The sequence below is a fragment of the Podarcis gaigeae genome (genome assembly GCF_964106915.1).
Source record: "Podarcis gaigeae genome assembly, chromosome: 1".
Lineage (NCBI taxonomy): Eukaryota > Metazoa > Chordata > Lepidosauria > Squamata > Lacertidae > Podarcis > Podarcis gaigeae.
Window position 1 is genome coordinate 57,047,113 of NC_139678.1, and position 12,398 is coordinate 57,059,510.

Sequence of the window (12,398 nt, forward strand, 5' to 3'; positions counted from 1 at the left end):
TGAAGCCATGTTTCACCCCAAATGGAGAAGCATCAGACCCCAGTTCTAATAAAGGCTGGACCTCTCACTGAGACATAAAAGCCTTCCTATTCGCTGACATAAAAGAGAAATAGAACTGAACATAGGAAGATTACATTAACATCCTGCAGGCAGTACCTGTCTGAGAAGATTCATTGTCATGAAGCTTCTCACTTTGAGGAATAAGTGTTTCTAGGACACCAAGGATCGTTCTGTTTGTGGCAGAACCACTTCTCCGCCCAGGTTTGCCCACTGCTGATAAATGATCTTGATGTGATTCTTCATGTTCAGCACTTTCATTGAAGGCTAGAACTATTGCAGCAATGATAAATAATGCAGCAATCAGTAACTCAATATTTTGGATTTCCGTGCGTTTAGTAGATAGTGAGAGACTCAGAAAGTTCTGTGTGTGAACTCCAATGGAAACAGGCTCCCCCAATTGTTTCACCATAGGATGGAAACCTTATTCAGGCATGTAGAATCACCACAGAAGTTAATAGGGAAGCCCATTCTGCCTGTCAGAACTCTCACCTCAACAAGGTGTCACTGTACTGAGGTGGTTATTTGAATCACTATAGTTCAAACCTTCCATGGGGAAGAAGCTTGACTCAGTGGCAGAGAATCTGCTTTGCATGCAGAAGGGTTCAATCTCTAGCATCTCCACATAGGACTGGGAAAGACTCTGTCTGAAACCTGGCAGAGCTGCTGGTAGTCAGTGTAGACTGCCCATTGTGAGCTAGATGGACCAGTGGCGTGACTAAGTATAAGGCAGCTTCCTATGTTTGAGATGGCATGCTAATCACTAGTTAGTGCAAGAAGAGGTATAATTTTATCATTTTATATAATTTTTCTTTCTGTGTGGAAATGGATAGAATGACTAATGCACAAACCAATTCGGCCAAAATGCTTGGATGAAAATTCAGTCTTCTTACAGAATCAGCTACTTCCACTGAGTTCAGTAGGCTTACATCAGCTTAAACGCAGATTCTTCAATTTGCATATTGTAGCAATAAGTCTGGCAACCAATACAACTCAAGCTGCTGCATTGCCACAACAGGGATAACACACAGATAACTTCAGAATAACCAAACAGCAAAGTGGTCTTGATTTATACCTCTGTATTCTCACACATGGCACATCCTTAATATTCAGTCAAACCACTGGCCCATCAAGCCCAGTACAGTCTACTTTTAGATATTTATATAGGTTTACTAGCAAATGGTATAAACATAAATTTTATCGGTATGACATATCTGGGGTACGTTTGACACTGATAATAGATTGTACCTATCTATTTAAAATGTAACTAAAAATAATGGGAGAAGAATGGCTGCAAAAAGCAAAACTCTCAACAGTTTGGAACTCACATCTCCAACATATGGAAGAATAACTAAAGGAAACTCACAACGCCCGCCCCCCCCCCCCGCCCCAGTGACTAAAAGTTCTATTTTTAAGTATGGTTAAACATCATTTCTCCAGAAACCTGGATCAGGAAATGAAAGCAAACAATCCAAATGAAAATCTAATTCTACAGTTCACTATTGGTTCTGATACCTGTATGGTGGGAAGATTCTTCCTCCAGAGTTCTTTCTCTTTCACTTGATGGAACAAGCACAGAATGCAGTACGTCTGAATCTGTGGTTGTAGGTAATGTGTCTTCAGTTTCTAATCCAGAGAGAGCACCATCTGGTGGATTCTGAGTTGAGTCTTCCTGCTTGAAGAAATCATCACTGGAGGACCCAGCTGTTATGATGATGTTTTGAATCAGTTGCAGTGTTATGTTTGCTGAACAACCATCCAGATTGTTCACTTTATCTTGTTAAACTAGACATGGCTTGCTTTTTCAATTATGTGCATAAGCAAGAGGAGGAGGAAAGTAGATAATTTTTTTGGAAAGTATTGTTGAATTCACAGCCACCCAGTGTCATCACCTCGATTATCAGAAGTTGCTGATTTTCCAGACAGTGCCCCAGAGACCAGTATGAATAGCGGAAAGGCGTGTAACAGTATTATAGGCAGAAAAGATGTGACAACAGCTTGCACCTTTAACTGATCTATCAAACGTCTTTGATAGATGCCAAGGCTTTGTACAACTGAAATCACAGCACCATCTTAAGTTCATAAACTTTCTCTTTCTTGTCTTCTTTTTCTTCTTCCTTTTTCTTTGAAATTGTACTTTTTGTAATATGTTTAGACATTTGTTCCAGGCACTAAGGCCAAATGCTGCAGATAGATAATGTTGGTTCACACATTCAACTTGGAAAGAAATATTTTGGCTGGCATTCTGAGCCAGATGTAGTTCAACCATTTCAGCATAGCCTTATACAGTTCTAAAGGTGCTGCTGTTTAAATCCAAGGAAACTGTCAGAAGCATCTTGAGGTACCACCACCACACCACCAGATTTTTCCTTCAGAGTCAAACCTTTTCCCAGCATTCAGCAGGAAGCATAATGTGTTGAACATTATGATGACTGCCTGAGATGAGCCCAAGAGAACATGCTTTAGATTTTGAGAAATAACACCAAGCCCACAGAAAGCCCTTTGGAATAGGAAAGCAAGGTAGACCCCATCTGCAAGAGAAAATGCTAATACATTTCCATAATAAACCAAACCAAAATTGCAATGTAAGTTGCATATGTGTTTGTATAAATGCCATTTATTCATCTTTCATTCCCTAATATTGCAATCGTCCTCTAATGTTGGCAAATCTATGCCCTTGGGTTCAAAAGAACTCTCTTTTCATGTGTATGAATAGCAGTTTATATAGTTCTTTCTTTAAAACAAAGTGAAGCATCACAAAATGAGCTCATGTTAGCTCCCAACTTTCTAAGCAAGTAACTGATTTGAGCCAATTTTGTGAAGTCTATAAGCACTGGCTACTTGAAAAACACAGCAGCAACTTGATTTTGTATGGGCCAATCTCATCATGTTTCTATACTGACTTTTACTGGCTGCGTGTCTGATCTATGTGTACTTTAGCACTGCCAAACTTCCTTTGTGTAGCACTGAACTGAGGCCAATGTGGTTACATATGATAGCACTTTAAAAAATACTGCTTTAAGATATGGTTAGACAGGGGTGACATGTTGGTTTGGAACTTCTGCAAATTTCAGGGAACTTTGGAGTCTAAAATAAATTCAGATTTGGGATTTGTGACTCACTCTTGCTTAGTCAAAGCCAAATAACACGTGAGCTTTTGGTTTCATGGTTTTGTTAAGATTTAACAGAACACATCTGGGGGGAAATGCCTTCAAATGTGTGGCTCTGCTTTCTTTTTGTAAAGTAATCACAGCATATTATCTGCAGATGTAGTAGCAGATATACTACAGATGTAGCACTGCACCATGATTAAAGTTATTAACTAACTTCTAGACTTTGATACTGTGAGAGTTGATGCTGACAAGAAAGAGGTAGTGTCAAGATCATGCTTTAGTAATCATACCAGTAGCTGTTGAATAATGTTCATCATCACCTAGAGGAACAATTCGGGGTAGCACATCCTCCCTTGTACCATTTGTTGAATATCTGACTTCACTGTCTTTTTCAGAGTGTACACCATGCAGAAATGAATCATGGGCCGAGTCATCATGCTTGACATCTTTGGTGGAGACCACAGCTGTTGTGACAATAGTTGAATTGATATTTATTTGACTATATTCCACACTACCACCAACCAATTAACATTGGTATTATTTCTTGGGTATAACACATGGGTATAACACAAGCCATCTATATTGTACAGGTATTTTTAATGCACAGCTCACATATCCATGTCGTTTCGTCTTTAGCATCAAGTGGAAACTTACATGTGTGAGAGAACCCTCTGAAATTCACCATCGCAGGCACAACAATTTGAAATCAAATGCAATACTTTACAGTGGACAGTTCACACATGTCCACTGAATGCCATCAAATACTGAATAAATAAACAACCATGAATCAGGAGTATGTCCTCTTTATATTGCAAATATTCACTCTGGCTGAAAATTGTTGCAAGAGTAGTAGATCTGCAAGCAAAACCCATGATACAGGATAGAAAATTTTCCCAAATGAAATTTTTTCTAGTTTCTGTTTCCTAAGTGGCAATGAATGGCTGCCAATTGCAAATGTAATATTGGGAAAGTTTGGACGTTTCAAAGGTTTTGTTCTATTTACTTAAACACAAGTACAATAAATATGCTAGGTTAGAAAATTTTCTGATGCAAACACTTCTGGAAAACCCACATCAATGGGCAAATGTCAGGATCATTGCCCTCAAATGTCTTGGAAAAATAGAATTTTGGAAACTTAACATTTTACTTTTCATCAGAGTGGCAGAGACAAATTCTGCGTTTATTTTAAGTTCAGGTGGGCAATCGCACAATAGTGCCACTAGTTTTGTACTACTGCTGAAGAAAATTGCAATCATGACCACTGATGAGTTTCAGAGATCATTACAAAAATCCAAACTCAACCCTTCTGTTACCATCAAGTGCTATGCATACTAACCTTTCCACTTATAACCAAAGGTTGTCATTAAAACAAAAACTGGGATTGGTTCTGTGCTTTGAACAGCAACTTGATACAGAAAAGTAAGGGTACTTCTACACTGTCCCTACTCCTGGGTGCTGCTCAGTCATGTACCAGCAAACTCAGGTTATACAATTAAAGCAAGTTTTGTGCAACGCAACAAATCTGCTTCTCCTAAAAATCAGTCTTAAATGCAATGGAAAGGTTGTAAAGTGTGGGATAACAATGGCTTTATTAAATAAAAATAGTAAGTAAGTAAGCAAGCAAGCAAGCAAGGCTGTTGCTAAAGGCACAAAAATATATGTCTCCAACTACTGTATAAAATTATGTTGGAAAACAGTAAAATAAAGTTTTGATCCACAGATTTTTTTTCTTTGAAATGCACTCTTTGACTTATGATTTGCTTTGCTTCACTATGGAAGCACTATAGCAAAATGCATGATCCATGCAATACAATGAGACCCACTACACTTCTGATAGATACAAATGACTACAAGCCGCTTGACTGATTTCACTAAATTGCATTTTCCACAATTAGAGAAAGAATAATCCAGGAAGATATGCACAACATATGTTAGTTTAGCATATAACTTGATGCTTGTTGCTAAACCCAAAGAATAGCTTTTACCACCACCACAAAACAACCACCATCTCACCATAGCAAAATAAATTTGACCTCATAGACCACCTGTGCACAAATAACATGAATGATAAAAGTCAGAGCCTAGAGATTAAATGTACTGATAGGAATAGTACTTTTCCAAATACAACTGAAGGCACCAGCACACTTTGCAATGTCCCCATCATAGAGATAATCCAATGCAAAAGAAACCAAAGTAGTTTAAGGATGTTTACCAAGGAAAACGTAGTTTCATAATATGTATTCCTAGGACAAATGCCTAACAGACACCAATGAGAGGAGGTAAGGCAACTCAGAGCTAAACGAAATTCAAGCATAAAACACAAAATGAGACTTTTGTTTGTAAGTATGCATCCAAGTTTCCATTTCCAGAATAAGCCAATAGGATTATACCAGTGTAGGATATGCATAGAAAAAATGGCAGAGTAATATAATTCATGGTACTCATTTAAATCTTCTTTGCTTTGTGTTGTCTATTATTAAGCAGTAATCTTCCACTATATCCAGAATTTCATTATAACATTATAAATTAATTTTTGATTCGATGCTGTTGTATTTCTGAATTATGTATGGTACAAATTATTCCTTATAGATTATCATAGATTACTTCTAGAGTGCTTAATATGTACACATACATCCAAATCCCATTGTTTACTGAGACACATCTAATGACTTTCATTATAGCGCAGTGCATACATTACAGGAATTAATGCTTACTGGTTTTTGATGGCCGAGGTTCGTTATCACCACTGCTGTTCCATTCAAGAACGGTTTCAGGATTTAAGTGCCCAGACCCTTCTCCATTATGATCATCATCATCATCGCTACCATCATCATCATCGCCACCATCATCATCATCACCAACAACATCATGATGTTCTTCAGAACTCTTATCTAGTGATTTGATTATGTAAATCTACGATAAGCTTTTAATATCATTATCCATTTCCCAATCACCAAAGTAAGTATTATCCATCCTTATCCTTGTCTTTCTTATTTGTGGCAGTGTTTTCAGAGCTCCTCGTTAGAGATGAATAATGAGTAAGAGATTAATAATGCGTAATAGATTTATTGGGTGGAACTAAATCAACCAGTGGTGGCGGTGCAACAATGTACAGTGGACATCAAATCAATAAGACTGTCTGTGATCCAGTGCATGACAAGAAGATGGCTGAATTGGTTACAGTTGCCTTGTATCACTGTAATACCACACAAGGCATTGTGAGTGATATAATAAAGGGAAGAGAGAGCATTTACAAGGCACTCAATACACCAGGATATGCTCCTGGGAGGCACTGCAAGATCCTTTGGATCCCACTAGAGAAAAGTTGGAGCTCTGAATATGGGTGATTTGACAAGAATCTCAGTGGAAATGCTACATTCTTACTATATAATTTGCTACCATAAGAAAAGAGACAGTTACACAGAAGTCAGAGACAGCACAACAGAATTTTCAGTTTATGCATCCCACTGCCACCACAAATAATGGAGCTGGCATTAAGAACAACCAGTGGATAAGAAGAAATAAAGTTATTGACAAAGCAACCCAATATTAGGATGCTTTGAGGAGTTATTAAAAGAGCAGGGGATCGCAGCAATACATAGATGTAGCAATAGAGGATACATATTCAGTCCAAATGAATATTCATGCATATTCAGTCTGAACTGTATATTCAGATCCAAAGATTTCTGACTAAGTTGGCTTTATTGAATAGAAAAATCCTTACGGAATTAGGGGCTGTTTTCTACAATCAACACACTACTTCTGATGTTACCACTAAGTTTGTATTCTAGACAATTATAAACGATTGTTAGCAGTTAATTTTTTTACCCCAAGTTCCTTCATTGGGATGATGCACCTCCTTAAAATCAATACTGGTGGACATTTTCTCATGTGAGTTGTGATGAGGGCTGACAGCTGTTCAGACAACAGAGGAATAAGATATGATATTTTTATTTGTTAAGCCAATATTTCCCAGCTAAGCTACTATCCATCAACACCTTCTTGAATAAACAACTTGCCTGCCAACAATAAGATTAATAAGAGGAAGGGAGAAAGAGGCTTAACAGTTAGGCGTTTGGTGCTTAATTCAAGAAAGAGGGGTCTGTTCCTATAGTTCTTGCATTGACTTCTCACAGGAATTGAAAACCTTGTAGTATTTATCAAAATCAGAAGTGTTTATTTATACACTAGAGAGAAGTTAGCTTAGGGCACAGAAAAAGAGCAGGACATTGATAAAATAAAGCCAAATATAATATTAACCAATAAGGAAGCAAAATAAAGTGGAGGAAAAATTAAGTGAGGGTATTGAAGCCCTTTATTTAAACTGTGGTGCATCTACAAGCCATTTTAGTGAATCCCAAAGCCCTTACTCACACCCACCCACCAAAGTTTTACCATATGTATTTTTGTGCTTACAATGGGTGGAATCCAATCAGGGCACTTATGATAACAGAAGGCTTTTGATTCAGCAGGTGCCTCTGCTAATGGACAGGGAGGGCAAAAGATTTTTCCCAATTCACTCTTCGTCCTGCAATCCATTCCCCACAATAGCTTATACTGTGATTTGGAAGGTACCCCAAGTTTCTGGAGCTGTTTTTCAGGGGCACTGTGGAAGAGATCAGCAAATGTTTCCTCCTCTCAACCACTGGATCAAAAGCCCTTCCATGAGCTAAGGGCAGGGAAGGGTAAGAACGAGGATTCCTTTCTGTATGTATGCAAAAAGTTGCCCGTTATTGACTATATTATTTTTTCTGATTTTAGAGTTTCCTCTGTTAAAACCTTGCATAAGAGAAAAATAGGACAAAGTGTCAGGCCAAGAAGCACTGCTCACAAAACTGTCCTCAAAAGATCACTAAGAGAACTGGATCCCATAAAGTCATTTGCCCATTTTCTGTCTCTCTTGTTTCCCATTGCTAATTGACCACAGTAAGCTGCTATTTTTTTATTCCTGTTTGCAACTTTGATTTGGTTTAAAGAGAAATGTCAAGCTGATGTGGTCAAGAATCCTTAAATAGGGAGAAGTAAATACAAGGCTTTATGTGTTTGTTAAAGGCTACAGAAAGATCAGTTATAATGACTGTTTTCTGGACCATGGTAATGCCAGAACTGTCTAATAACGCTGGACTATGGTTTAGTGCTACATTCATGAGCAAGAAAGAGCTGCCATGAGACTTGCACTTGTGCATTCCTTCTGATCACAGGGAGAATATTTATTTTCATTTTCTGAGAAACCTGGTTTGCCATTATGTAGGAACCAGGGACAGTGGTTTAAGAGAAGCTGTGGATATTTAAACAAGCCTGGTTCATAACTCAAGGGTTGAAATTGGCTTGTTCAGAAACTGATCAGAGTTTGGTTTACAACAATCTCTGGTTCATATGTTATCAGTTAAGATTCTTTGAAACTGGAACTAAATGCTCCAGAAGCCTTCTCCCTGCTACATGGAAGGAGAGTAGAAAACAAGCATGCCCAAGACTCACAGAAGCTTCCTTCACTTTGTGCATGGTTTGTGCACCTAAACCATGGCTTATCATTATGTGCAAATGCAGTGAATGTGAAAATCATCTAGGTTATACCAGACTACAGTATAATACCAGGCTAAGGTATCGCAGTGTAATAAAATTGTTGAGAGTAATGAAGAAAGCCAAAACAGTGCCTTTCTAGATTCAGAATATGACTGGCAATTACAGCGGTGAATGTTTTTACAAGATAATGATTTCATGTCAACGGGCTTTTGTGACAGTTCTCAGAAAAATATAGCTATGAAGTTTTAATTGATGCCTAAAAGAGAAGTGGAAAGGAGAAAACCATGACTAAATTATAATTATTGAAAATAATGACAAAGCAAATGGAAGAGAGTACAATGCAAGACTATGGAATTAGTTCCTCTTCTATAGTTACATGGGGAAGATACCTGATAAAGCCAGTTTACATAGCAAAGATTTTACCCTAATTCTTATTTTCACAACTAACTTTTATCCATTATTGTGTATATCTAAAACAATTTCAAAATGATCCATATTATTTAGAAATACTTGAATTGAGCACAGTGCTGCAGAAGGCCTCCCATATTGCACATTGTAAGGAAAGATGCATGTGTGCTTAGTATGCGTGTACCTTTTTCATAGGCACATATGCAAAGCTGAGGCATTTAATATCTTCTTGGCCAGAGGGAATTGCTGCATTGTGCTACAATCAGATAACAACAATGAACCTGCTAGGTCAATCCACATGACCACTTCCAGCATAGTAATTGCTGTGCGCTTCTACTGGCAGTTCTCCTGTGGCTACATGCAGTACAGTATGCTGATTTGTGCTTCCGCACGGTGGTACAAGTGGTTGGAGAAAAGAGGACCTGTGGTCAACTTGTGCACTGTTCTACATGTCTGGCCACCACATGACTGCATCCTCTCATATTGCCAGTGCTCACGCACAACAGTCACTGTGCTGGAGGCGGCTACAATGCTGGTTTCAGTCACAGCAGACAAAAGACTAGCAGCAACTTCTCATTGAGAAGATGAGTTTCTTGCCCAAGCATTTTTAAGAGCGGGGGGGGGGGTGGCAAACTGACTAGAACATTTGTAAGGCGTTACCCTTCCTGGAAGTTGCATTGTGCACTTCTTTGTGTTCCTCCGACTGCCACCATAAAGGCAATTCTTCAGGAACCAGTCGAACTTGAGTAGAGTTTTCAGGGTGCTTCTCATTGTTTGACACTTCACCAGCTGTAATGATGGCAGAGTAACTAACAGGTTGGATATATGCTGTGGCAGATTAACTCCATTAATCTGTCTTCCATCACCATCACCAGGACTTCCTCTTATTGGAGAATGAAGGATCACGTCCTGTGTTCTTGAATGGCGTTAATGTTGATTTTGTTTGTTTGTTTATACAACACAGGCAAATAGTCCTCAGCTTGGCCATAATCCAAAATAAGGGAAATATATAAAGGGGCACCAACAGAGAGAAAAGAAGCCAGAATAACACACTAAATGGTATGAATAATGTGAGTGCAAATTAAAGATGTGAAGGCTAAGTGTATGTTGGGAGAATAAGCAAGTATGAGTAAGCTTCAGAAAATATCTACAAGGCCATTTTCCCAGTAAAAAGAATTATGCTTACTGATACTAGGAGAAAGCTGAGTTTTTCTGCCATACTTATCCCCTTCGAGTCCAGGTGTTTTGTATTCTTCTGTTGGATCTTCTTGCTTCTCATGTGAGTCTAAATCTGTCGTGATGAAGTTAAAGGGTTGGAAAGATTTTCATTTTTATCCACAACACATTTGAATATTTAGCCATAACTGGAAAAGCAAAACTGGAATTTAGTGTTCTTGTGCTAGAGCACAAATGGACCCATCATGGGATCTTCCCTCTTCTGCTATGAGGATGGTTTAAGGAGTTACTTGCTGAACATTTTCCTTCGTTATTTACTTCTGTTCCAGTGCTGAGTCTTGGTCTTTTCCTTGTGGCAGTGCAGAGAAAGAGAAGAGCGCTATCATTTCCTCATCCATTCATTTACATCACTCTGTGAGATGAGGAGATGTAAACCTGATGGAGAGCATTCTCAATGATAAGAGGGAAAGCAGCAGCAGTCCAAAGGGGGGAAAGCCTTGGTGAAGAGGAAGAGATCAATGAGAAGAAAGAAAAATCTCACTGGTGAGAAGCACAATGGAAAATGTGAGAGTGAATACAGCAAAGATGTTCATGCTGGAAATTCTTTCATGTATTTTTTCCCCAAATGACAGCTTGTTGCTTTCATGTTTATTCTAAGAATGGCAATTCTTAGTTTTCAGCTTTGAGTTCCCAAAACATGTGCAAGGAATGGCATTTATCCTTCACCCAGAGTGTAACATTGCCCATTTTCTTGGATGACTTCCAGTACAGCGACATTCATTATCATCTGGCAATCAGTAATTATCTATTAGGTTCACAGAATCAGACAAAATTGGAAGGGGTATTGCAGGCAATATAGCCCAGCCCACTGCTCAGTGCAGGCTGCAACCATGGCATCCATGAGAGATGGCCATCCAGCCTCTTCTTAAATGAAGCATGGAACTAGCCCTCCGATGGGTTCATTCCCCAAGAAGCAACACAAGCATAGCAGGATTAGCAGTCAACTGAAGCCTCTTCCCAAACTTAAGGTTTCATCTAACCAAAGTTTAGTGTGCAGAAATGTATGGTATAAATACATACTAAGCATACAACAGAATGTATTCAATGCTTGGTTGGAATGCAATTTGGTTGACAAAATAGAAATCTTAGGCAGGAGAATTTGTTTCGCAAACACAAAAACCCCCAGAAACAACAGGGGTGCATCAAGAGGATGAAGCAGCTAAGAGGAAGATCCCCAACCCCTGGCTGCACCAGTGCACAGATCAACAGGCTCAGAATGACCTTTGATCTAGTTATAGAGCAGAACTGCAGAGAAAAGACCACTGTTTTATTCAGCCTCAAAATTCAGAACAACTTAAAACAATCATTTATTTTACAGATGATGTCCTGGTGATAATGTGCAACACGGACAACTGTAACAAGAGACCAAATAAATAAATAAATAAATAACCAATTCTAGATCAAACAGCCGCAGCAATTTTAAAGTACCATTAATTATACATTTATAAAATCAAGAAGCTGGTTTGGTCCAGGCTAGTGGACTAATTAGATTAGTGCTATGTGGTTTTATTGGCTGGCTCTTTAATACTCCTTATATCAGCTTGCCCTTTTCATGAACTTATATAGTTTGGGAGTATCTAGCTTATGAACTTGCCATCGTTTCTCAAAAAGCTGGTTTGAATCTCCAATCGCTATAATTCCTTAGACCACCCTTGAAGCGAGAAAGCTGAGATCAAGATTAGAAACGCACACGTATTCACAAGTTTCTGCTCCGCTGCCAATTCCACAAATCTACTGTTGCAAGTTAGAATAACATGTAAGCAGCAGACCCACAACTATTATCTGTGAAAAGAAAGAGCTGTGGTGTGAATTGCACAAGATTTTCCAGTGAAGGCAACTGTACAAGTGATGGGCAAAACTGGTTCAAATCTGTACTGCTGTCTACATTTCGATGCAAAAATTTAAATCATGCAGTTATGAATGACAATACGCATGCGGTGTAAAGCTGGTGATTCAAACACACTGCTTTTGCAGGTATTGGCCTCAAATTCTTTCTGTCCCAACATGCAGGACATATTTCACACATCCCTAATACCAATCTTCCTTCCAGCACCTTCATAC

At 38.6% G+C, this 12,398-nt stretch overlaps 1 protein-coding gene across 25 annotated transcripts in view; it reads right to left on the reverse strand.

The window, feature by feature from the left end:
- The window catches only part of CD44 (CD44 molecule (IN blood group)), a 77,724-nt gene that overhangs the window by 21,760 nt on the left and 43,566 nt on the right, over window positions 1-12,398 (reverse strand). For 12 of the 25 annotated variants that reach the window (XM_083749664.1, XM_083749650.1, XM_083749662.1 and 9 more), the window contains exons 7-13: window positions 10,288-10,392; window positions 9,762-9,890; window positions 6,999-7,085; window positions 5,885-6,061; window positions 3,461-3,634; window positions 1,573-1,761; window positions 157-330 (exon numbers count right to left, since the gene is read on the reverse strand). In XM_083749664.1, the coding sequence (XP_083605790.1) occupies window positions 157-330; window positions 1,573-1,761; window positions 3,461-3,634; window positions 5,885-6,061; window positions 6,999-7,085; window positions 9,762-9,890; window positions 10,288-10,392 (1,035 nt within the window). The remainder of the gene's footprint in view (window positions 1-156; window positions 331-1,572; window positions 1,762-3,460; window positions 3,635-5,884; window positions 6,062-6,998; window positions 7,086-9,761; window positions 9,891-10,287; window positions 10,393-12,398) is intronic. The other 13 variants (XM_083749643.1, XM_083749652.1, XM_083749666.1 and 10 more) reach the window with 8 other exon arrangements.